The sequence below is a fragment of the Oreochromis niloticus genome, linkage group LG13 (assembly GCF_001858045.2).
Source record: "Oreochromis niloticus isolate F11D_XX linkage group LG13, O_niloticus_UMD_NMBU, whole genome shotgun sequence".
Taxonomy (NCBI): domain Eukaryota; kingdom Metazoa; phylum Chordata; class Actinopteri; order Cichliformes; family Cichlidae; genus Oreochromis; species Oreochromis niloticus.
The window spans coordinates 17,115,407-17,141,612 of NC_031978.2; the positions used below are offsets into that span (position 1 = coordinate 17,115,407).

At 39.3% G+C, this 26,206-nt stretch overlaps 2 protein-coding genes across 3 annotated transcripts in view; both read right to left on the minus strand.

Moving 5' to 3' along the window:
* parga (poly (ADP-ribose) glycohydrolase a) overlaps positions 1-2,802 on the minus strand; it is a 29,235-nt gene extending 26,433 nt beyond the window's left edge. Inside the window, exons 1-4 of one of the 2 annotated variants that reach the window (XM_005456551.4) lie at positions 2,652-2,802; positions 1,460-1,522; positions 649-1,317; positions 396-528 (exon numbers count right to left, since the gene is read on the minus strand). In XM_005456551.4, the coding sequence (XP_005456608.1) occupies positions 396-528; positions 649-1,317; positions 1,460-1,476 (819 nt within the window). In that variant the 5' untranslated portion in view covers positions 1,477-1,522; positions 2,652-2,802. Of the gene's footprint in view, positions 1-395; positions 529-648; positions 1,321-1,459; positions 1,523-2,651 lie in introns of both variants that reach the window. The other variant, XM_003451997.5, reaches the window with a different exon arrangement.
* A 1,362-nt stretch (positions 2,803-4,164) lies between these two features.
* On the minus strand, positions 4,165-26,130 carry myofl (myoferlin like). Its single transcript, XM_019366688.2, is given in 53 exon segments — positions 4,165-4,732; positions 4,863-5,010; positions 5,103-5,212; positions 5,309-5,484; positions 5,604-5,703; positions 5,808-5,949; positions 6,052-6,147; positions 6,228-6,316; positions 6,398-6,540; positions 6,702-6,850; positions 6,986-7,156; positions 7,252-7,343; positions 7,477-7,632; positions 8,127-8,255; positions 8,511-8,609; positions 8,705-8,719; positions 8,812-8,882; positions 8,974-9,139; positions 9,238-9,399; positions 9,494-9,595; positions 9,684-9,842; positions 9,979-10,160; positions 10,283-10,360; positions 10,572-10,659; positions 10,839-11,003; positions 11,093-11,232; positions 12,251-12,353; positions 12,872-12,986; positions 14,665-14,828; positions 14,953-15,084; positions 15,179-15,334; positions 15,459-15,651; positions 15,809-15,918; positions 16,004-16,128; positions 16,365-16,542; positions 16,767-16,880; positions 16,974-17,094; positions 17,408-17,491; positions 17,570-17,613; positions 17,701-17,769; positions 17,858-17,961; positions 18,051-18,177; positions 18,273-18,388; positions 19,128-19,158; positions 19,261-19,311; positions 19,453-19,515; positions 19,939-20,067; positions 20,386-20,549; positions 22,015-22,111; positions 22,233-22,341; positions 25,203-25,294; positions 25,375-25,430; positions 25,866-26,130. Coding segments are annotated over 53 exon segments (6,102 nt in total). The 5' UTR covers positions 25,954-26,130; the 3' UTR covers positions 4,165-4,693.
* Between the last annotated feature and the right edge of the window lie 76 nt (positions 26,131-26,206).

Here is a 26,206-nt window from a genome sequence, read left to right on the forward strand (position 1 = left end):
TACTATCAGCTTCAGCATCATCCTTTATTAGAATAACATTTGAACAGATAATTATGGTGAGTTAAACAAAATCTGCCTCACAGCTTAACAAGGCTCGGTTGTCAGTAATGTGATTTAAATGAATGGCTTTATTTCTTTAGGAGTCTTTTTTTTTTTCAAAGTAATACTTTTGAATTACAAATATTAAAGCATGTTGGACAGAAAACATCTTTTTTTAAACTCCCCATAACCTGAAATACACAGAGCAGTGATCAACATTCATGCCACCTTCAAATTCACTTAAATAACCTTTCTTCCCATTCTGATGCTTAGTTTGAACTTCAGCAGGCCATCGTGAACATATCTGTATTAGCAAATACAAAGATCCACAAAGGAAGAAGTGGCTGTTGACTCACCCTGACTGTGACAGTGTGATGAGGTGCTGATTTCAGGTGAGACAGAGGAGGGGCACACTGGGGTAGTCTGTTCAGCTCATCTATGGGCGTCCCCTGCCATTTTGTCTCAATGTTATGCGATGGGCATGAAACACTATACAGAAAAAAAAGCAGAACAGGTAAGCAGACAGCAGATTAACTAAAGAAAATTCTGAATATAATGGCACTAGGGCACAAAAAAAAAAAAAGTTGTAGTGAAAATCTTTCCAAGGACCTTTGCAAAATTGCATCTGGCTGGCTTTCAATTAAGTCCTGGCTCATATTAGATGACCCACTGTGCTCTGCTATCTCAGCATCCTCGGATCCCATTGCAGGAAGATGGTCTCTTTCTTTGGTTGAACTTCCTGGATCAGAGTCTTTGATAGTCTGCTGAGATTCCATTACCTGAGCCTTTGCAAAGGCAGAGTGCTCTGCACAAAAACCTCCATCACAATCCTGGTCTGCCGAGTTGTTGAACAGGGTTTTACAGACTGGACTATCAGGACTGAGCATCTCCACATCAATGGGGTTACACACTGGGTTTCTGGAACTAAAACTAAGACAGAGATGGAGTTTTGTATTGGTAGTGTGTGTAGCAACACAGGTTGTCTTAGAGGGGTGAGGGCCTGGTGAACTGGGCCTCTTAGATTTCTGCCCATTAGAACACTGTGTTGGAGCTGTGTTACTTTTGCTGCATGTGAGCACAGCTTCATCCGTGTCACCTGCAGACCCACAGTCCATCAAATTCTGGGAAGACACATCATCATGTGTGTTCTCTGTTTGTGCACTGTATCCTGTAGCGTCAGACGTTTGTGGTTCAAAACACAGTTCATCTCTTTCATCTGTGAGGTTAGTTTTTGGAGGATCATTCTTTACATCTTCTTGATTAACCTCAGCATTAGAACTGCTGCAAAAAAGAAAGAAAATAAAACATAAAATATACTTTTATCATAATCACACATTTTCCATCAATATGTTCTTTAATTAGCAGTACATTGGAAATTAATCATGCAAGGCCAAGCAAAATGTTAACTTGGATACTTTACCTCGTTTGAGAATCCATAACTTCATCCACGTTTAACACGTCATAGAAGACTAATCAGAACCAGCTATATTAGAGAGAAAGAAAGTAAATATACTGGCACAGTAAGAAACTGCAGTTTATATACACTCATCATTGGCATGTCAGGGTAATTTGAGGCTTTTAATGGTTTCTTTGAACTTTTCCAGGGTGGCATGATTATGCAGCAAGATAATCACTTCAAACAACTGTACATAAGTACAAGTTATGCGGCTGTGTCTTTTCCAACGTCTGGAAATATACCCAAAGTGTTAGAGAGGAATTGGTAAGGATGTTCAGTGATAACCCTGGAACTACATAGGCTAAGCCTCCCATTAAGTGGCAACTACTGGAACGCCAGCATCAATGTCCACACTGACAATGCCATGGACTGGAGGAGTATCTCCATGTACTTCAACTTCATCTCAAATCAATAGCTAACCAAAAATTAATATGGGTGCTTATATATTTGAGCTTGTATATATACTTTTGACCAGGTGTGGATTAGAAAAAAAAAATCCAAATTCACTTCATTTTTTGCACCCAATTCTTGTATTTTAAAGTGATTACAGATTTATGTTGTACAGTCATTAAAAGAACTGTTCAAAGAAATCCTTACAAACCAGAAATAAACATGACATTCAGCCTTTGTAAGCAACAACATAGAAACAATAGAAATACACTGGTCTTGGTATGTATAACTGGACTTTAATACAGTGAAATACAAACTTTGTTTATTCCTAGTACCGGGTAGAAGCTACAGTAAGACCTAAATAGGTGTTTTAGTCCACTTATTACATTCTGTGACTTCACCGAAGATGTTCGTAGGTAGATGTTCACAGTAAGTTACAGATTTTAGTTAATTTTACCTGTATATATGTGCATTAATTACAGACAAAGACGGCACACCGCGAAAAAAACGCACAGCTGAAAGCCCCAACAAAGCTACGACGAGCTGGCCAAGCATATTTTCTTCATTTGACATGTCACTTTCACGCTAAAACGACAGATTTTTCTTTATCTTACTACCCTGAGCGCACTGCAACAACACAGCATCTTTAGCTAACTTAGCTTTGATTGGCTATAAATTCTGAACGTTAGCCTCGATTACTGTAGCTCGGATTAACCTATACAAGCTAACAGTGCGGTCGTCATTCAAATAAAGAAACGGAACTTACAAGCTTGTTCCTTGTTCAAGGCTTTTAAATATAAACTATTTTTCTCCACATTATTCACTTTCACTTCGAGATGCTTATTCTTCTTCTTGTGGCTTTTAAGGGCGGATAGCACACCAACTTACAAGTGCATTGCCGCCACCTGCTGGACCGGTGTAAATACACGTAAATAAATGCTAAGATGGTAAGTGAAAAAAATCTGTCAATGTGACTCTTGAGGATTTAAATATAAGAAATAAATGTGTAAAATTACATTGAACAGGCTGGCCTGTATTATAAAACAAAGTTTTTGTTAATTTGCAGATTTTTTAAATCTTTATTTCTATAGTAGATATAGCAGGAAAAAAAAGATGTTGCATGGATGGCCACAGAGGAAGTCTTTATCAGTTGGAAAAGCTGAACCATATACAAAAAATATAATAAAATATGCGCTAACTATGCTCAAATTTATGCCATGCTTCACATTTTCCAAAGCTGTCTAATGGGTCCAACTGGAGTCTTTACTGGGGCAATTCTTGACCCTGGGCCCTAAGGGTTTTAAACCCTTCAGGTTAGTATCAAAGTAGTAGTAACTCTGTTTTGACCTAGAATAAAAAGTTGCCTGTTTATCCATCTGTCAGTTTGTGCTTTCAAAGAACATGATTTGTGCTGTTGTTGTGATATCTGAACCCAAACGTGAGTAAAAAGTCAGAGAGCAATGCAGAAGCTGCAGAACTTTTCCTAACTGAAAAGAAGCATGCACAATGCTGTTTCTTCAAGCTGAGACTTAAAGTTTTGGAGCTGGAAGTTTGATGAAGTATATTTTTTCATTATTTTACCAGAGTAAATGTTATTAAGGCTGTTAAATGGTTCTCTGTCACACAAATTTTGTGTGACAGAGAATGGATGCTGGTTAAATGCTGCCAGAGTGATGAGGAAATAATAAACTTGTGCAACGGCTGAAGACCAGGAAAACTGAGACTCCATCAGCAGGGAGGCCTAGTGCGAACATCCAGTCTACAACTCCACCTGAGAGGAGAGACAGAAAAAAGGAAAATCCCCCATTGCTTGGACCATTACACACAGAGCACACAGAGTGAGTATAGGGGTGGGATTTAATAAGTTTTCTTCGTCCCACTCCTTTTCAGGTAATTTTTGTTTGTTTTTTGTTTTGTGCACTTTATGTTCAATATATGTATGCCTGAAATGAACAAATAAATGAAATGAATGAATGAAGCCTCTCTGATCAGATTATTGGGGCAGCTGGTGCCAACAGCTCTCTTGCTCAACCAACAGACCACAGCAAAGTACTCTCAGGGTGATTCCAGCTTTTTGGGGGGTTTTTTAGCTCCAACAACCAGCCTGTGGGGGCTCATGGGAAATTATAAAATCAAAAATATAAAAAACAAACAAAAGCCCTTGAAAACCTACATACTGTATTTATGAATTTTACTGCTGCAAACAAAATATTATTTTATTAATAAAAAAAATTATATATTTATTTAGGCATCTCACTTAAAATTTAAACACTCAGGTGTTGTCTGAAAATTATGAACCTAAATTTAATGCATGATCATGACATTTTACATTTATGCTGTAAAAAAAACCACAAAAAACTGTTATGCTAATATTGACTGACGTTCAAACATGTTTACACAGAATACTTGATGTTATCATGATTTTCATACAAACTACGTATGAAGATATCGATATCTGACTATGTATCTATCGATCTAACATCTATCTATCTATCGATCGATAGATAGATCGATAAATCAAAAGATAAATAGATAGATCCCTATGATTTATTGAAATCTCATTTCTGTTGCTCTTTTTTCATTTAACAGTTAGTGAAACAAATTTGATTTAATATACATGAAGTACAAAATAATACTGAGAGTGAAAAAATACAAAATTAATAGCAGTCATTGTGACAGGGAAATGCTTAGTGTCAGATTTCTAAGGCATCAGCAGAGACAGTTACTGCTTATTTCCATGGGATGGTAACAGCAAGCAGGTCTGTAGGTTGTGCTGCAGGTAGGTACAGAGCTTCTCTACAGTGCTTATTAAGAGAAAGGCTTGACGATCTTCATGGAGATATAATTCTGCAGAGAGAAAAAATGGGCTTCTTAAATACTGAATTAAATTCAGTATCCAAATATCCAAAGTGTTTTAGACAAAATACTTTGGACACAACAAACTTGACTTCATTATCAGCAAAATGAGTGAACTTACAGGGAGGGAGTAGAAAAGGATCCCAAGGAACAAGAGTACAAGCAGGAGAAGAACTCCTAAAATGAAAATCCACTTGAATTTGCGCCACACTATGAACTTCATGGTCTTGCAAGGATTTGTAAACCAGAAGAACGAAGTGTCAGGGCGGCTGTTAGAGAATAGAGACACACAGTTATCTGTAAATCAAGTATATTAATGTAAAACAGTTATTAATTTTTCTTTAGAGAGACATATTTTTACTTGGGTGGGTCCAATCTGGGATTCATGTTGGGCTCTTCTCTGCCTTTCCCAGCCGGCCTTTCCTCCATCTCCTTCTCTTCCACTATTTCCAGTGTCATCTCGACTTTTCCCTGCAAATTTTTTAAAAACGCAGCCTTAAACAGGATCCCACAAAAAAACACACATTAAAAAAATGACAAATAAGTGTGCTGGAGACATGAACATACACCAAGTATAGGTTTTCCACCCTGCTCAATTGCACATGGCCACCAGCCTCGCACAGACTTCTGGGAGAACAGTGAGGTGGGCTGTGATGCCATCATTCCTTGCATCATCTTCAGGCTGCACTTTTCTGGGGTCTTTGCAGGAGGGATGAGATTCAGTAAGTCCAGCTCAATTGAACCTGCAACATAAAATATGTACACGTCTTTCTGTGACAAAGCAGCAGAGCATATGTTATAGCAGTTGGCTCTTTTTAAGGCATTTGCTTCAGAATTTTAAGAAAACACAATACTGTTTCACCTAAGTAGTCATCCAGGGAGAATTTGTCATTATCCCATATCTGGATGATCAATTTAGGAGGAATCCTAAATTCAGTTTTGTCCAGATTCCAAAAATGCTCCTGTATAAAGATAAAAATTCATTTCATTTATTCAAATTATAACTGGTTACATTATTAGCAAGTAATAAGTTGGGGTTTTGTTGCTCATCCATGGCTTTACACACCTTTCTAGAGACAACACACAGCTGCTCTGCAGGTAGGTAGTCAAAGCCAAAGATGAACCTCCAGTTGAAATTTCCATCTCCATCCAGAGATCTGTAGTGGACATCAGTCTTCTGCTTGTTGTCCTCCATTCCTGGCATCCATCTAAAGAACAAACAAAAGCAATATGTCGCCTTCTTGTTGAACATAGTACAAGTGCAGAGTACAAATAAAGGATTAAAGTGAGAGACGGGACATTTAATATACCCTTTAACGTAGATGTCGCTCATGTTTTCTCCAGTGATGCTTCGTTCATCCAGAGTGACATCACTTGTGTTCCAAATGACAGCTCGCAAGAAGTACCTGTTTCAAGTATGCAATTATATTTCACCCCTTGGTGCATTACGTTAAGATATATGATTATTTTGTAAAGAGTTTCTTACTTCTTAGCTTTGCGTGGAGTGATATCACACGGAGGCCCGGGCAAACCGAGCCTCTTGGGGAAAATGTCTACCCACATCTGAATTCGTCCCTGCATTTTTGAGAAAAGGGTTAAACAAAGCACAGCACATAACTAAGTTGCTCAAATCAAAATGCATGAATGAGTGTTAACCTGTGATAGATTTGGTTGGTGGGAGCTGAATAGGGTCCTGGTCTCTACATGCTCTTGTACCAATCCCTGGTCTCTGAGGACATGCAGCGCAAGCCTTTCTCTGGCCGGGCCCAAGTGCTGGTGTTGTTGTACAGTGTTGCCCTCTGCAAAGAATGCAGTCAGTGTTAATATCACTGACATAAACAGTAAGAAAACCTCCAAAGTAGCAAGGCAAAAAACCCCAAACAGGACACAATTAACACAACAATAGAGACAGCACATTGAGTATGTGCTATGATAACAGGACTTTCAAGAATAGCTATACCAAATTCCTGCAGGTGGTATTCTCTTCCTGCGAAAGACAATGAGCTTCCATCACCCTCTATGCGTGGATTAGGGACGCCCCGCACTTTAGCCAGATTTTGGAGTATCTGAGAAGGCTTCAGCTGATCTCTCCACTGATTGATCCCAGATCTGCAAGACGTTAGAACCAATGTTGATGTGTAACATCTCTTTTGATCAAAATGAGTGGATACAAACAAAGCAGAGCTACAAAATTGTAGACTTAAGAAAATAAACAGCTGAAGTGCACTTAAAGTACATACTTACACACAGTAAGTCTGTGGCAGCCCACAGCTAGGCCTGAAACGAGAGAGAAGCCTGTTTTCCAAATCGATGACTGTCTCACCCACTTTTTCATCTCTGCTCAGGAGGTCATAGTCATACACAGAAATCTTCAGATCCTTGTCTTGAGGCAGGAAGCAGGATAGCTCAAACATCCTGGAGAAAAGCATGTGAAATGCTTGAGTTTTCACTGTAAAATAATTAAATATCAAAAATGATTTAAAAAGAAAACCATCTCAACAACATCTCACCTTCCAAACACAGGATTGAGGGTGTTAGGTTTGTAGTTATCTCTATCATCCACTGTTTTCCTCCCCAGTGTAATCTTAATGTATGGGTCGCACTGAACGGAGAATGGATAAATAAATAATGTTGAAAGTATTCATCTTTTTCACAATTGTGATAAGTTGTGAGGTAAAATCTGCACAGGGTTAAAGGAAGATGACTTTAGCTGCAGCTTCATGTATGAGACGCACCATGCCGTTTGTATCCTTAGGCTGCAGGTCAGTACAGGACACCACATATATTCTGATCAGGCACTCCTGTGGTCCACTCTCAGGAAGCTCTCTGAACTGGCGAGGTGGAGCTGGCACGCCTGGGTCATCAGGCAGTGGGTAAATCTTGAATGAACCCTGTAGACCACCAAAGAGAAAAGCATTGTTATTTAAATTAAAATTGCAGGTTTCCCCAATGGCATCACAAAGATATCAGGGTTGTTGAAGACATGAATTTGGGAAGCACACTTTAAGCAGGTCAAAGGCAATTTTTTATTGTATTTAATTTTTACTTTTCTACAGCTTTAAAGGATAAACCCTTCCAACTCTATCTTAGCTACCTAGGCACCACTGAAGAAGAATCGGGCTGGGACTTATGGACTTACTTATTTCCTCACTAGTATAGTTATAGCCTCTCTACGCCTCTTTGGCCAGGGATCACATAATGTTTCAGGCAAACCTGTTCATCTTATTATTATTAACAATTAATTATTAACTTAATTATTAAATTATTAACTTATTATTATTTATTTAGTTTAACTGCAATTCCTAAATTGTCCACTAGAGGTTACAAAAGGAGTATTGAAAATGGCTGTGTACTTAAAAGTTTACAAAATTTCACACTTCTTTACTTTGAACTCTCCCACCACTGAGGGATCATCTTCTTCATCTTCATTCTTTCCTCTCTGAAGTTTGAAAGTGCTGCAGAAATCAGTCAGCCTGTGGAACTCTTTAACCTCTTCTAATTCACAATTGTATACCTAAAAAAAACACAAAAAGCATTACAATTCACTGTTTGTTACAGCAAGTGAATTAAAAACTGGTCTATCACTTAGCTGTGGGGCTTCACAGAACACTCATGCTGGTTTTATTTAACAGAAAATGATTGCAAAATCTTAAGTGCTTTCAGATCACAAAACTGTCTGTCACAGTAATTTAGATGCAGGTTGTAAAACCATCACAAATTAGATCAGATTAGATCTTTTCTTTTTTCCACCGTGTGTAAAACACATCACCTGCAATTTGTCATATCCCTTTTTCAGGTAAGGTCCACACTTTTCCTGCTCCCCAGTGGAGGCATAAAACTTACTCCACCAGTCTACTGCCTCCTCCTCCTACACAACACAAAAACAAATATCAATACATTTGGCATTTTTAAAATAGATGATGATATCCATTGGTAGACAACGTGTGACAAGAGAATTCTGACCTTTTCTTCTTGAAGCTATAAAGATGGGAGCAAAGAATGATTTTCATTAAAAAAAATATTATTTTTTAGATTTTTTTGTCGTTTTGTTTATGTGACATTTTATCTACCTCTGTTTTTACGATGGGTCTCCCCTCCATGTCTATGACAACATCTCCTTGGGCAGCAGCTATCATTGCCACTGCAAAAGTAATGCAAAATATATATATATGTAACAGACACTTATCTTATGAAGCTAAATATGCATGTGAGACTTCTGTGTCTGTGGATACCTCTAGCAGACATGCAGATTTCATTGTTAAGACGATACGGGTCACAGCGGAACTCCTCCAGACAGTCAATTGTGCACTGTCCCACGACAGGCTTCCTACCGAAAGGTCTGTGGTCGATCACCTTGAGCACGATGGGAGGGGCGTACATCTCATCTTTGGGAAGAAGCTAAGTGAACAGTGAGAGGACAGGCCAAATAAGGAAATATCTAAAGTTTATATATGTGAAGGTGTGTTATTCCCTCCAGGAAGACTTGGGGTTATTACCACTTTGAGTAGCAGCACTGATCCAGGAAAGTTGGGGTTCTTTTTGAAGTTCTTAATCACGGCAGTTTGAACGGTCTCACCACCACATTCAACTATCAAACTTGGGGACGATACTGTGGCCAACTGATATGTCTTCATGTTCCTCAACCCCCAAGTCAAGACCTACAAGCAAAAACAAATATTCATATTACAAAAACTAGCAGGGGCAGATAAGGAGAGCAGCACACCAGAGGGCTTGAACGATTTAAAGATATACCTCAATTGCAGTGAGCTGCACAACTGGCCTGATTCCCTGAGGAACCATGTAGAGATTCTCCCCCCGCCGAGGAGGCACCAATGGAAAATCTCCATCATTAACCTGGAAGACAAGAACAGAGGGACCTCATTTATAAAACTTCCTAATGTTAAATTACAATTTAATCACTTAATTTTGGTGCTTTCTGTACCTTGTCCTTCAATATGAGCTCAGCAGCTAGCAATGCCTCTCCAGCACTGCGACCTTTTTTGGTGACTGGGAACCACAGCAGTTTAGGACTGACAGCCCCACTGGGGTTCAGTTTAACCACAGGGGGGCATGTGCAGCGGCCCATGGCCTCATCTTTACCCTAATGAATATAGTACAGACTTAATAAACCCGTATTATGTCGATTAGGGCCCAAAATGTGCTTTTCTAGGACACAGTTGTGTGTGTACAATTATGTAGTTTGATCAGAAGTTGATCAGATTAAACACTGAACCTACCACTTGATCTTTGTCATACAGCTCCAAGACTACATCGGGAGGGTTGCAGGCGATGGTCTGTGGGTCTCCGTAGATTTCAATGTCATCAAAAATGAGAGTCTGATCCCATGTGGGATTCAGCGTGGTCTTTATGACTTCTGTGGTCTTGCTCACATGCAGAAATGACACATGAGCATAGGGATCTAGAGAATCCAGAATACTCTTATTACCATACTTTCCAAAATTGTACCTCAGGAGTTGATTTTATTTTTTCCTCCTTAATGGGCTTACACTGTGTGTGCCTATCACAAGGCTTAGCTCTTACCCGAGAAGCTGTCTTTGTCCATGGCACAGAGATTTCTTGCCTGATAGACATAGACTCTCAGGTGGTAGATGTAAGATCCTGGGGGGAAATTATTTTCATTAAAACTGGATGACTCCTGAAATGGTAAAACCCTTATGGAACATCTGATAAGGCAGTGTATATGTATTTGGATTCGGGATATCAGTGTAGTCTCACACTAAGAGCAGTCAGTCGGGATGTAGTTCAAAGAAAACCTCTGCCTTTAATCAGCAACAAACAGGAATTTATTTTATCTGATTCAGCTACTTACGGTTAAAGTGGCAGGAAACAGTGGGTGTGTTGGCACCAAACACTTTGGCTGCACCCGTTTTACTGGCCTTCTCATCAACATCGACCCCCTGTTAACAAAACAAAGGAGCTTAACAGGAGAGTTTTCTAAATATTGGAGCAAACTTTAAGAAAATTTAAAGCAACACAGCACAACCCAAATAAAATTGATGTTACATCTGACAGAAATGGGTACAGAATAGAGATTTATATTAAGCAGTTTTACTCAGGGTGCTTAACCTAGACCTACTAAAGCTCCTTCCAGTCTGAAGATGGCAGAGGCCCCAATGCAGTCTGATGGGACCATCTTTTTCCTCCAACGTCGGCGGCGGAACGTGTCAGAGGAGCGCTCTTTCCTGTGGAACTTCCAGCCAATCAGGGAAGAGTATTCCCAACCTTCCCCCGATCCTCGTCTCTAAAGAAGGAACAAAAGCCAAAAAATCCCGCAATGAGATTATACCTGTGTGCTGAATCTAGTCTTTTCCTAATCTATGTCTTCCTCACCTCAGCAATAGCCGTTTTCTCAGATATCTTCCTTCTTTTTCTCATGATTCTCTTCCTGCGGTGGACATGGTACATCTTCTCTGCTGGAGCCCAGGACTTCGGTTTATCATCAGGGGGAATGGTAACCCCATATTCCCAACCTAGTGTCAAAAAACACATATATAGTTAAGATTCTTCATTATTTGTAAGATGACAGCAGTAGGAAGAGAAGATGTACATTGTTAGGCCCATAACTTGTTGAACAAAGACAAACTATTAAATTTTGCCCATATATACCACAGAAGAGTTTAGAAAAACAGTCAATATGCAATTAAAGTGCAGGCTTTAAGTCAAGAGATTTAAAAAAGTAGTATTAACTTTTTAGGAATTATAGACATTTTCAAACAGTCCCCCATATTTACAGGCTGAAAGTGATTGCACAAACTAACATCATTTTAAATATAAGGATTGCTTCTGGTGGATTGTCTGAAATCTAGAATCCATGAACATCACAAAATGACGTTTCCTCTTTGAGATGCTTTGCCAGGCAGCTGCTGCTTGTTTGTGCGTCTCTCTGTCTTCAGTTTTGTGTATAATACCTGAAAGGAGTGCTCTGCTGGGCTGAGATCAGGTGATTGACTTGGTCATTGAAGACTATCCCAGTTCCACCAGGCGGCCATACATACCCATGTCATAACATTGTGCCACCATGGTTAAAAAAAAAAAGTGAAACGCTTAGGACCATGAACCTCCATGCTTTTCTATTCCCACCATACTGATCCAAGTTAGTCTTGGTTTCATCTGTGGATATAATTTTTAGATGTTTTCTGGCAAAGTCTAGCCAGACCTTCTTGCTCTTGATTGTAACCAACCATTTGCACCTTGTGGTAAATCCTCTAAGTAGAAACTCATGACGGCATCTCTTAATTGTAGACACCGTCAAAGGTATGCCTGCTTCCTCAGAGTGTTCTTGACTTAGAGATTGTGAAATTGCTTTTCTTAACCATGTAAAGAATTCCCACACTTCAGTTGTCTTCGGTGGTCTGTGCTGGCCGGTGCGTTTCGGTCCACTCCTATTGTTTTTGATGTCTCTTCTATAAGTTTTTTTTTATTTATATACTTATTTATTTATTTTTTGTTTACTGATGGCTTGTATTTCAGTTTTAATGTTAATGTTACCTCTCTCATCGACAGCTCTGTTGCTATCAAAGCTCCAGTCATCCTCCCAGGTCCATCCAGGCGGACACTCAAAGTCCCCTGGGCTCTGAACCTTTTCACCATTCTACACAAAATAAAAAGTTGGTGATTCATATTAAATACAAATACTTAAAAAGCCCAACCGATTTTATTAATGCTCACATTATATACCAGTCAGTCTCTAATTTTGTAAAGTTTTTAACAGCTCTGTGTTGCATTTGGAAGGAATAAAAGAGCTGAAACATGTTTGGATACTCATGGGAACTACTCAAAAACTCAGACTTGGGTGATAGATGTCTGCAGCAGCTTTGAGGTTTTTGGGCTCTTATGCAGCCCAAACACTCAATGTGGTGTCATTATCATTACTAGCAGGCCTACTAAAAACTACAAATGGTGTCAGAAAGACAGCAAAAATCACGTCAATACAACCACAAAGAAATCAACCTGTCACAAGTACACAGTAGTAAAGTAGAAACTGATAACATTGAAAACAAGTATGCATAAACGGGCTTTGTCGTGCCATCTTCACCCACATATTTCAGATAGGGTGTTAAAAGCTAAATGTGTTTTTATATGTCTGTGGGTAAGACCAGTATAGCATACCACATCTGTGTAGGGCTCTGCAGCAGGCTTCCACTCACCACCAGGAAACCGTGTTTCATTCTCAAAAACCTCATCTGTGAACTCTGTGTGGCCTGCATCTGCTTCTGTCAACAGACTTTAGAAAACACCACCATAGCACAAAGGTTAATAAGAGGCTCTCTGACTCAGGCAAAAGTTATGTAGGTCCACGATAAACAGATCAGAAGAGATCAGGAAAGCAGGCTTCAGATAGCTAAGGCTATTTACTCAAACTTCAGTATGAGGCTGTAAGCACTTTAGAGTCCGAAGGCACAAGGGAGGGAAGGAGAAGAAACCAAAATGTTGGCTGATGCCAAATTCCTGTTCATTTCCTGTAATTGTGATGATAATTCGGTTCCTAGCTGTGGCTGGTACCCTCAGTCATTTGAGAGCACACAAGGGATTATACCTGACAATTTGACCCATCAACAACAACAATCAAAAAGCAGGAATAAGCAGCTTCTCAAAAGAAACTGTGCAAAAATAACATTAGCCATGCAAAAAAAACTGCTAATCTGATTCTGAGGAAAAGCAGAAGAGAAGACCAGAAGGAAAATGAAGAAATATAAAAAAAAAATAGTTGATAAAGAAACAGAGAGAAAGAGAGAGTTTGTATATGTAAGTGAAAATGTGGTATTTAAACTATTTAAAAAGAAACACTGGGCAGAGATTTTTTCTAATAATTTGTCTTGGTCACATATCACTATTTTCTGCTGTGCAAAGACTGAGAGCAATTCTTGGAAATTCTTTCTCCTTTAATTAAGTAAGTAAGTAAAATTGTATTTATATAGCACCTCTTAAGATAGATATCACAAAGAGCTTCACAACAAAAAGTGCAAGAACATTAAAGTTTTAATAGATGACTTTTTTTATCTTCTTTTTAAAGAGACCACTGAGTCCACAGAGCTCAGGTTCAGTGGGAGAGAGATACAGAGTCTGGGGCCACTCCTACAAAAGCTCTGTAGCTTCTACGACAGACAGTCATCAGGCCCTGATCACATGACCTCAGGAACCTGCCGGGGAGATTTGAATGCAGAGGTCTAAAAGCGGACCGAAACTACCAGCGGTATGACATGTGAGTACTTAGAAGACTTGGTTAGAAAGAGGTTCTGGGTTTTGGTTAAGACAACTGAACAGCAAGTTAAAAGTTGGATTGCAACTTAGAAAGCCCATATCTGTAGACAGAAAAACATAAATACACTTGGCCCAATGTGGCCCACATCTAAAGTTCACATCTGGGTGTGACTGCAAGTGTCGAGCACCATGTGGCCCACTTTTAGCCACAACTGCCAAAATGAGTCCAGTCCAGGCCCAAACTTATCTGCTTTCTGATTGAAACAGGAAATTAAGATCAAACAAACAAGTGATGCTTTCACTTTGATTACATGCAGTTTTAGCTCTATGGTGTGGCTCAGCCATTCAAATATCAAGTGAAAGCTCTCTAGTTTTGATCCTAGAAGTAGAAACAAATCCCTTTTGGAGTTGCTTCAGCAAGGGCAACTGGTGCAAAAATAAGGGAGTAGCTGGAAACTCCTTTTTTCGACTTATTTTGTTTTTGTTATAGACAGGATAACACCCTAAACAGTGTGTGGTTCTTAGCCTCGATGACATCCCTTACATTCTAGAACACACAGCTTGCTGAGTCTTAACCTTTCCATAAAAGATGCTGAAGTATAAACAGGATAGTAGGATAGCATGTCCAAGTGCACAGCAACAGGATGTACGCAGTTGATTGAAAGGGCTGTGAGTGTCTGCGTGCTTGTATGATTACTCACCATCGCTCAGGATCAACAAACCAGTCTCCCTCCCATTCCCATCCACGTGGTGGCAGAAAGCGTTCCTGTTTGAGCTTCACCTTTCCAGTTACATCGGAGAACTTATGACGTCCAACCAAGCCAGTGGTACCCCATTTGCCAAACACCTGAGCCTGGTTCTCATACTACAGAGGGGAAAAAAGCAACCGTGTATTCAAGCGATAGTTTATACAATCCTCTCTAAAGGAAGCAGTCACAAATGTTTGTATTTATTTCTTCAGAAACAAATGTTTTGCATAGATACTGTACCATTTCAGCGTACACACTGAAGTTTCCCTCTGAGAAAGTATTGAACTTTTTCTCTTGGGCAGAGAGACCGAGCCACATGTTGATCCTCAGCTGAACCGGGATCTTCAGACCTTTTTCTTTGTCCATGGGATACTGAATACAAAAATTAAATGGCATACAAAATATACTGTAAAACCTGCTGAATTATTGCAAGTTGTTAAAGAAACATTTATGACTTTTGCTTTACCTGCATGAAGACAGTCTGAGTCTTTCCACAATGTTTGCCACAGGCCTCATCACTGAAGTTAGAGTACAGGATCTGGTTGGCTGGGACTCGGGCATAAGCCACACGCTTCTCTCCTCTCAACATCCATATGATCACATCTGGCATGCTGTTCTGAGGCTGAAGGAGACATGAAACATTTCAATTACACAAAGTTTCGATCCTGTTTTTGAGCTGCACTATATTGTATTTTTGATAACGACGGCACCCTGGACATTCTTTAGTAGAGGAAATATTTTCTCACCTCCTCTGCCAGCTGCTTGAGTCTGTCCAACCAGTCTTCAATTTCTCCAACAGTGGCCTTGACGTCTGTGGCTTCTTCTCTCACCCGAGTGGCCATCTGCCTGATACTTTCCACAGCGGCATCACGCAGGCTTTTTATTTGGAGATCCAGTTCTGTAATGTTCTGCTGTTCCTCCAGAACTGGAAGCTGAAAACTGTCACACACAACAGATTATTTAGCTTTAACAGCCACCTACAAATGTATCTGTCCTGACAGAAAAAAACATACAACTGTCTAACAATAATCTACATCAAACCTCTACTTCATGCAACTGAAAGGACTAGTGTAGGATCTGCCTGGTCTCGTCTTACTTGTTAAGGTCCTCAATCAGGCAGTTGATGAGCTTAAGCCAAATTTCAGCTAGGCGTGTCTCAGGAATTTTGGCTAAGATGGCTGTTTTAAAAGAAATAAGGTGAGACTCCTGAAACAAATCACAAAGCGTAAAGGGGAGACATTAATGAGCAGCAGAAATATTATGAAATATTATGTCTGTGCGCTATTCTCACCAGCCTCTCAGCAATGAAGAGGAGAATATTAACAGAGTACAAGCGGTAGCTGATGTCCTCCCAGTACGAAGTGAGAATCACAACAGGCTTAGTGTCAGCCCAGGGTAGGTAATAGTAGTGATTACCTGCACCATACACAGTAAATGTGCTGTTTTATTATTTATTTTACACACACATTAGGAGTTTATGACTCTGTATTCCAAACACTTACAGTGAGGTTAACAGTTTAAGTAATTTAGTAATATATATTTGACTTAAATAACAATAAAAAAAGCACATGCCTACCCAAATTGCCTTAATGTCATGAAAATATCAGAACTAGGTCATAGTCCATAATCAAGCTAAAAAAACAACTCGGTACCATCAAAAACAGCAAAGCTGTACTGGGTGGTGGACGCCAGGGGCTTGCAGGTGGAATCCAGCTTGTTCCCATAATTACCGATGCTGACCTCAAACTGGATTGGTTCACCGGGCTCTTGGAGCATGCATGCGCTGTGGAAAACTGCGCACAGGGAGTACTTCCTCCTCCGCTGGTATTTCTGCAACCAATTAAAAAAAGATGTGGGAGTGTTATCATTTAATTCCACACCGTTGATTAGAGGTATTCTATCCCTGTTCAGGACCACATTTAGATTATGTAAACGAAACCAAGCTGCTGGTTTTTGTTTCTGCTTTGGGATGCTCAGACCATCAGTTTAAAAGCACCTTGCAGTTTACTGAAGTGAATACAGCCCGACAGGCTTACAGTGTGCGGAGTGAGTACCTGTGCGACCAAGATGTCATCACTTGAGATGTCATCCACATTTTTATCAGTCTTTCCATCCAGCTGAGTGGACAGTTGAACAAGGACCCTCCCCCTGTATGCGACCCCTTCTCCCTGAAAGAGTTGAAAATGCAAAAAAAATGAATATGAAATGAAATGAATAGTAATGAGGGTGAAATACCATGCAGAACTTCTGGTTGGTGCTACCTTTCCATGGTTGAGTTCCTCATATGGGTCAGGCAGACCTGAGTATTCTCTCGGACTGCCATACAGGTTGACGTAGCAAGGCCCAAAAGCTGGGAGAAAACCAATTTCTGATGCAGCTGTGCTCACTGTAACACACAGAAAAAAAAAAATCCACCAGGAGGATTTGCAGGTAAGGTTAGATACATAAAGAGAAGGAGCGAGTTAAGCAGTCCCTTCATAAGTTTTATCATTCAACCTTAGAGTCTTTTTTAACATAAAAGAAGATACATCAAGCCAGTAACTGTTTAGTACATACATTCAGTGACTGTGTTGGAATTTTCAGTCTGTGTTTCTGTTTTGGATGAATAAAAAAAAAAAAGCGGTATTACATTTCGTATCACAACATGGACTTACACCAGTGAGTGACAAAAATATAAACAATACTGTATGATTACCTTCAATCTCTCCCCCCAGAGGAAGATATCTTGCTTAGATTCAAAAATGCTGTTCCTATGGCATCATCCTTGGTTAGACGATCCCTGCAAAGAATATATATACATGTCAGATAGTGGTCATGTTATTGTTACCCATGTCTGTGAATAAATGTCAGTGCTTACCAGTCATACATAGTCAACTTGATGCATTCGCACATGGAGGGAAACTACAGAGGCAGAGATTATTTATGATGGAGATTAAAGTCTCATTTAATTTTGAATCAAAGCTTCTTTTTAATATGCATCTTTATTACCTTTACTTGAAGACTGATGAATTGATTAAACTCTGGATTGGCATTTTTCTCAATTATTTTGGTAGAAGCCTAAAAAGACAAAATAATAATGTTAAATCAACTATAATTACATTGAGGGAAATTTTCAAAAATGGTGTTTTAATCTAACATGAAATACCTTCTTCCCAGCAAAGCTGACTTCCAAATATGGATCCACCAAGTTTTTCCTATCTCCATCCCCTCCAAATACCTGTTTTACTGTCTGAACAAAGGCATCATCCACTGCAACACAAAACAGAAGCTTCTTAAACGGATTTCAATGCATCAGCCCATGAGAGCTGCAGAAATGTATTCACCGGTATACCACTTACTCTGTGGCATATCCTCGGCACGATAGACTTTAAGGTTCAGAGTGGCTGATCGCATCGTGACTCCAGCTGGCACCAAAAGATTGTTCTCTATGTCATCTTGCTCCTCATTTGACTCTCTCTTCTCAGTCTGTGCACAAGAAGCAAGAGCAGAAGAGATGTTTATTTTATTAACACTGCATTAAGAGAAAGGTGTTTTGATTTTGAGGAAGAAGGTACTCTTACCGGTGGTTCTTCTCCAGTAGCCACAACAATTATGCTGACTTTCAGGTAGCCTCTAGGCCCCAAGCTCGAATCATCAAGATCACTGAGGAGGAGCCATTTCCTCATTATGGCGTGACCTGTGTGGGGATTATATCATTTCTGTATCATGTTTATTTTTATATCCTTTTATTAAGCTTTGAGCAGTGACATTTGATTAAACATTTATTCCATTTATTAAACATACAGTTTCAATTATGTTATTACACACGTTACATTTGTGCTCATGATAGAGTTAAGCATACAGTCGAATGAGGGTTATAAGCGTCGTTCAGCGCTATGTCTGAACTGATATATTGATGAAATGACTTGAATGCTGTGAATGAATGCCTAACATGCTTACACACACACACAGACGTTAAGTACAATTTTTAGGGTAAAGGTGAAATATAAATTTCTTTGTCTTTGCTTAGCAACTAGTGATTCGGGGTCTACAGGAAGCATCTGGAGGAGCCAGACAACCATATAAGGAAAAATGCTGTTGAACACGGAAACTTGTTGAACTGTCATTAATTATAACCTATGCATGTGATGTTTTGTCTAACGCGAGAAGGTGCGTTAACCCTGACATAATAAAACTCTGCTGAAAGTATGTTTTGACGGGAGATCTGCCGTGACAATATTGGGCTGTGTATCTTTCCACACATACGTTTAATAAAATCATTGTTTTGACGCACTTGGACCAGAAGTCGTTTGTCTCTCACCTCAATCACGAATTCGGGACACCTGGTTATGGTGTCATATTAAACATGTTCAAGCATCTACCTGCAGTGTATAGAAAGGGAACTTTCCCAAAACGTGCATACAATAAATACTCACTAGGTTCGTCATAGATGTAGCCAACATCAAGCTGGATAGGAAAGAAAATGAAAAATGTCAGACTACTAATTCATCCTTGAATGGTGAAACAATGAACACAAAGTTTAGTATATAAAAGCATTTTTTGACACACCTTGAACTCTCCAATTAGACTGTCAGATCTGAGGGAGAAGGAGTCATAGACCTTTGGAGAAAAGATATGAGATGTAGAAATGATTTGATTGTAAAATCGCATAACAGATGGTACAATATACTAATTTTCTGTAAAAACAAAACAAACAAACAAAAAAAACAGCATTAAATTAAATATAACTTATCTGCATACCCGAATGTTGATGCTCTCATCAAACAGTTCTGAGGGGAGCATGTTGAGATTGTAGAAAAACATCTGGAGAAGAGAGAGAGACAACTGTGTGTGCACAGTATATTTTTTTTGCCAGAAGCACGCTAATATAACTTTTTGTGGCAAATTACACAACTTACATTTGCTTTTAGCTGAGATTCTTACTGTACATTCTGGCAAAAGCTGAGATGAGGTAAATGCAAATGCAAATGAGAGGGATTAGTTATACTGCAAGAGAAAGCTGAAAGGACTCCTTCAGTATCTACAGAAGGTGACTCTCAAGCTGCCGATAAAGAGAGAAATACGACAGGAGGTTATTAAAGCTCATAGAAGTGTCAAGGGAAGTAGACAAAGGAAGGTTAAAATAGACAAGCAAGGTCAAAAGCAAAAGTATGCAATCAGTAACAAATTTCTAAAGAGTCATTTCTGGACGAGCTGAGTATCTTTGCGTGGCCATAGATTCATTACCTCATCAAAGAACGGGTTGTTCCCTCTCCTAATTCTCGTCCTGTGGGTCTGTCCACATACACTCACTTTAACCACAGGCTTGATGTTGTTGCCAGGCAGCTGTCTACCCTCGATAACCCGAACACGGATCTGTTTGAAAACGTAACATTTTTTTTATTTATTTGGGTTACTTTACTTTTTCTGCTAACTTTTAAAGTACAATCCAGCTCAATTAAATATTGGAAAACTGTGGATCAACAATATTGTCCCAGAGAAACTGAAGCAGAACCAGAAAAGTTGTTGACATGTCTGTTTCCTGTTTGTCTATTCCCTGGCACAGGTTTACGTGTTAAGCAGTACTGGTGAAACTTTCTGTCATTTATGTGATTAACAATAACATTTCCTTCTTAGAGTGATATTTATCATTATCTAGGCATAGATTAAAAATAATTGCAAGTCAAACAATACCTGGAAGTCCTGAGGCTTATTGGCCAGGGCTCTGTGCCTCTTACGCCTCAGATGGATAGATTGTCTAGATTTCCCAGGGTGGCCTGGTAAAGTGGGAGCTCCTGAGCCTCCACCCTGACCTCCCCCATCTGTGTCTGCTTCTCCCTCATCACCCTCATCACTCCCTTTTTGGTGGAAAATCAGAAAGAAAAACACAAAAAAAACCATGAAATTCATAGCCATTCATATTCATAATTATTCTACTCATGCTAAGCTTCAGTCCTGTGGTGACTAATATGTCTCGGCGTGCAACTGGTTATTTAACCCGATGCAGTGAACAGCTCCTTTTTTTTCTTAAACAACCATGTTTTAAGACATATCCCATAACTGTGGAAAAGATGTTGCTCATTTTCAGAAAGGTCAAATTATTGGCATCAAGTAGATAAAAGAACTAAGGAGATTGCTGAAACAACTAAAACTGGGTTACACACTGTCCAACATGTCATTAAAACCTACAAGGATCATGGTGAATTATCATTTTTGAGGAAGAAATGTGGTCAGAAATAAATCTTGAATGATTGTGACCATAGATCACTTAAATGTTTAGTGATATCAGAGTGCAAAAAATCATCAGTAGAACGCATGGCTGTTTTTAACAGTGATAGCTGGAGCATTTCCACGCATTCAATGCAACGAGAACTCGAGGGATTGGGACTAAACTTCTGTGCAAGAAAACCATGCATCACTGAGGTCTAAGGAGCTTGAAAAGAAGGCGACTGGATTTTTAAAAAGTTTTTAAAGATGTTTCACCTCTTATCTAAGAAGTTTCTTCAGTTCTAAAACCACATGGTGGAGAATTCCAGTTATTTAAACCATAGTGGGAGTTGTCCCTTAAGAGGGCTGCTGACCCACTATTAATCATCTCATGAGCCAAGGTATGAAGAAAAATGTTGCATCATTACCACCAGCGGTTTTGGGTGACGCCATTGCGTACCCTCCCTCACCGTATCATGTGACCTACTGATGTCATCGAATGCAAGATGTCAGTGGGAGTTGAGGCGGCAGGAAAGGGATCTCAAGACTACATTGTTGGTGGGTAATCTTTGGTGTCATAAGCCACCCTCTCTATGTGTCAGTTGACATCAATGGCCTAAAACTTTTCAAGCTCCTTTGACTACCATAACCTTGATGACTGAGAACCTACACAGACATGCATCATCAAGACTAATTGGAGTGGGATGTTCTTCAGTTTCCTAGGGAACATGAACTTTGTAGCAATGATAAACAGTCATGTGGTATGATGAATCCAAATTTAGCATTTTCCAGAGTGATGGGTAGTAAAGGTGAAGCCATTCACGCACCATACCTAGGAAGCATGTTCAGGAAGCATGAGACATCATTTTCACACTTGGTTTTGGCTACCACAGATTCCAGACCTAAGCCCCATTTAGAATCTCTGGGATGTTCTGGAGAAGACTCAATGATCCAGCTTTCCCATCATCAATATAACATCTTGGTGTACAATTAATGCAACTATACATGGAAATGAATGTAACTTTGCATATCTCACAGAGTGAGATAGATAGATAGATAGATAGATAGATAGATAGATAGATAGATAGATAGATAGATAGATTTTAGTCTTCTTACCAGCATCCAAATGAGATATGTCTCCATCAGTTTGATCATTTAGGTTTGAAGTGGCATTGATAGGTGACTCATACCCAATGAGCAAATTAATGACTGCCTAAAAAAAGAATACATTCTTAATTACCACCCATCATGATGTAAATCTGACCAACTATATTGCATTTCATAAAAACAGCTGCACAATAAGTAGGATCACGCTATTAATTAAAGGTATTCACCCCAAAAGACTGCTGCTTCTCATTGACAAGTGGTATATTCTTGGATGGGAGGGATTTCGCATGACCACTGGCCAAGTCTTTCAGTGAGATTCTTGCAGAACCAATAAATCTGAAAAGCAATCACATTCATTTACATTAACATTCACTCGAGTCATACGCCAATCAAGGAAACCATCAACCTCTTTCGAATCGGTAAAACTAAGGATGCTAGGGATGCTTTGCTTCCACAATTTGTGCTGAAGAATTACCACAGGCAGGAACTGGACTCAGTGTTTGTGACTGTAATTGCTCGTTGCTGTGGATATCTAAAAGTTTCCACTTCCCAGTTTCACTTCTTCATATAAATATAACAAATCAAACAACAACACCGACATTGTTACTTTATTAAAAGGAAATTATGTAATATATGTAATAATGACAATAGCTTGCAACACACTGGGCATTTTTATAAATGATAGCATGGGCGCATGGGCACATGGGTACAGCTGTGGCTCAGAAGGTTGAGCGGTTTGTCTACCAGTGGAAAGGATTGTAGTTCAATCCCTGTAGTTTGCATGTCAAAGCAATCTTGGGCAAGACTGAGATGCCCTCAACTGGTCCATTGGAGAGTGAGCATGTCTGCGCTTGTGACATCAGGGTGTTGTGTTTATCTTGTCAACCCCATTAACCTGTTCTCTCACTTATCTGATCTATTCCTAATGCTGATTGGTTGTTGACAGCTTGCTGCACAAATATAAACCCAGACAAGGTGGGATTAGGATTAAACTTTATTATCATTACACATGTATAAATACAGGGTAACAAAATACAGCACCATAAGTACAGCATGATGGTTGGCAACTGGTGTCTTGGACCTTTTCCCTAGCTTTATCTTTCTATTGTTTTCTTAGCTTTGATTATTAAGTATAGTTAAAGTTGGGAGTTATCAACCCTAGTGTTTTTAGCTTTGGTTTATGTTAGTCTAGTTTTCCAGACCTAGTTTAGGGGAGAAGCCTGAATCCGATGCCCCATTGTGTGGCTGATGTGGTTGGCTCATGGTCTTCTTCCTCTTTTGTTTGTTTTTAGTTGGGAATTCTGTGTCTTTTTGTTTCTGTTTGTCCTTTGAGAGTAACTATATTTCCGTTATTAGTAGCTTGTTGAATGGCAGCAGTGTTGTTGCATCTGATGTGCTGGGTTCCTTTGAGCCATAAGCTTAAGGACTATAACAGGGCGAATGTGGCTTTTATAGTACAAAGAGCTGAATGCTCAGTTAGAGTAGAAACCACTATTTAGGTTCATTTACCAAATCACTGTAACTCAATTTGAACTCAAAGATTCTACAGCAAGTTTTCCTCTGATGTCACTTTACTCATTTTGTAAAAAGGGAGATTTGAATAAAGCAGTTGAACTAGTGTATGAGGAAAACCTAAAAAGATGGAAACCATTAACATGTACCACAGGCATGTGCTCTATGCCCACTTTACCAATGAACAGATGCAGAGCCAAAGAGGTGGGAGAACAGTCTTACTCTAGTAAGTAAAGAACATGAGAACAGTCGCTTTCATGAGTCGCTTTCACAATTTTCTCTGCGGTTCTAAACAGATGTGGGATTAGTTGAGACTGCACAGAACTTAGAAAACTTGTTCTTGGCAGAAAGTGTCATCTGTGGAAAGAATCTGGGATGGTAAATTACTGCCGCTGGCAGTGCAAGGAACACTCAGTATAAGGGTAATGATTATACATAACTTATACTGTGAAAGAAAACTTTAAATTCTAGTGTCAAATATTTGTAGCTGCACTACTAAAGAAAGGATTTTTACTTTAAAACGTCTAACCATTTTTTTGGCATACTCGGGTATTTTCCACTACTGATGTATGACTTTTAAAGACAGCTGAGGAAATACCAAAATAAAATTTCCCAAAAGAAACTAGGTCTCAAAACTGCAAGTTGAGCAGCTGGATTTGCCTTCTTTTAACTGCAGTACAGATTAGACATCCCTCTTCGGTTCCCTGAATCGCATTCCTTCTCATTATGGATTTTAGATGGGGGTAACGGTTGGTTAAAAACAAAAAAAACAAAAAACCACGTTTCCTGATTTTTGGCATTACTGTCTGTTAACAATGACAAACGTGCCGATGACAAGCCAGCACAAGCTTCCCCTCTCATGCAGCTTTGGAAAAACATAAAGTGTGTGCGTAGCTAAGGCAGACAGTCTCCACCAACTACCCGCACCCAACCCCACACCCCTTTTGCCTGCCTCAGACGAATTTATACTGTGTACAATCAGTCACTGCAGTGACTCAATGGAAATTTTATTACTTGGTCTCCTTTCTTGTCTCCACTTTTATAAACAAAAGAACCCAGACTCTCTATGTTATGTGCGTATCTGTCAAACACATTAATGAGGATTATTAAAGTGACTAATAAGCAACAGTTTGAGTTTGAGGAAAGAAAAGTGAAAAGGAACATTTTTTTTCCCTTTTAAGGTAACATTTTTTTAAATGGTGGAGCACCATTGTTTTTTATTTGTATAGCAAGTCTTAACAGGGACGCAGTATCTCCTGGAGTTACACATGTCAGTGAAGTTTCAACATGCTGCTTTCCTCCTCAGGAAAAGATCATAATAACTATTTTCAGCCACACGCTGGGAGTTATAATGTTGGTCATTGGTGCTCAGCTACCATGAAACTCTGCTTACACATTATAATTACATGTCAAAAGGAAAAACCACTGAGCTGGGATGAGGTTTTCCCTTTAAGTTATTACCTGAGCCATAAAATGCATGTATATCTGTAATGACTAGCTGCACTCAAATGAACTTGCTGACTCAGAGACATTTGTCATGATGGGTTAAATACTGATTCAGTGCCACACGCCAGTCTGGTTTAAGACAACTAAGGCTGCCATCACTTTAAAACAGACAGACATTCATGACTAAATCAACATGCAAATGTGATCATTTTTCCACCCATTGCTCTCCGTGCACATACTTGTCTTTTCCGATTGTTTCGTAGTCTTTTACAACCACGTTGAGGAATGAAGATGCATCCAGAGGGCTGCCTTTCAAATCAAATTCAAGCACCTGTAATTACAAATAAGGGGCATACACATCAACATACTATCACGCCCAAACATTAAAGCTAACTTTCAATTTACACTTACTTCATTCCAAATTGGATTGAGCTCATTATCAACTGCTTTGGTTTTCTTCTTTTCACCTGTAAGAAAACATGACAAAGTAATGATTTATATTCCTTTTTTAAAATATGTTTCCTCCAAGCACTTTGAAGTTTAACAGTGAATAGGAGCGATCCATAAAACTCTCAAACCAACCCCAAACTTATTTTTCAACTAAAAATAATTGCTGCACGAACAATTTTACAATCCTGAGGGAGTTTTTATTACAATAACAATGCAAGCCTTCTCCTTTGGGAGCCGTGGGTTATTCTGACCTTATAAGGATGCATCTTTGTTTTGTGAGTCACAGCCAAAATATTCAGCTGCAATAAATATTTAAGTGATCACAACCAAAAGATGTTAACCTGACAGAAAGGGAAACACTGTATGCATGCTCAGTTTCACCTAGAAAAGAAAGTGACACAGCATACAGCAGGAAAAGTTAATGTAATAGTTAACTTGAAGACTTTTCTCACCTCTAAAGATCACTGAAGCTATTGGATCTGGGTTGCCAAGTTTCTTTTTGGGTATCCCGCTGGCGGATTCAACTATGACCCGCAGCATGTTGATAGAAGTCCAAAAAAGAAAAAACCCACTCAAAGAAAAGCTTTATATTCCGCTGAGAGAGAAGGTGCCATCATAGGAGGAATTGAGACAAAGTTTAAAGCGGAGGAGGAAAGGGGTGGATACCGATCACCTTATGAGTCACAGCAGCCACCAGCAGCCTGAAGGGGCTTTACTGTAGGGAGCACCAAAAAGACACCCTCATCCTGTGCTGCAGCGCCACTCTGTGGTGATGCCTAAGTACTGCCATCTT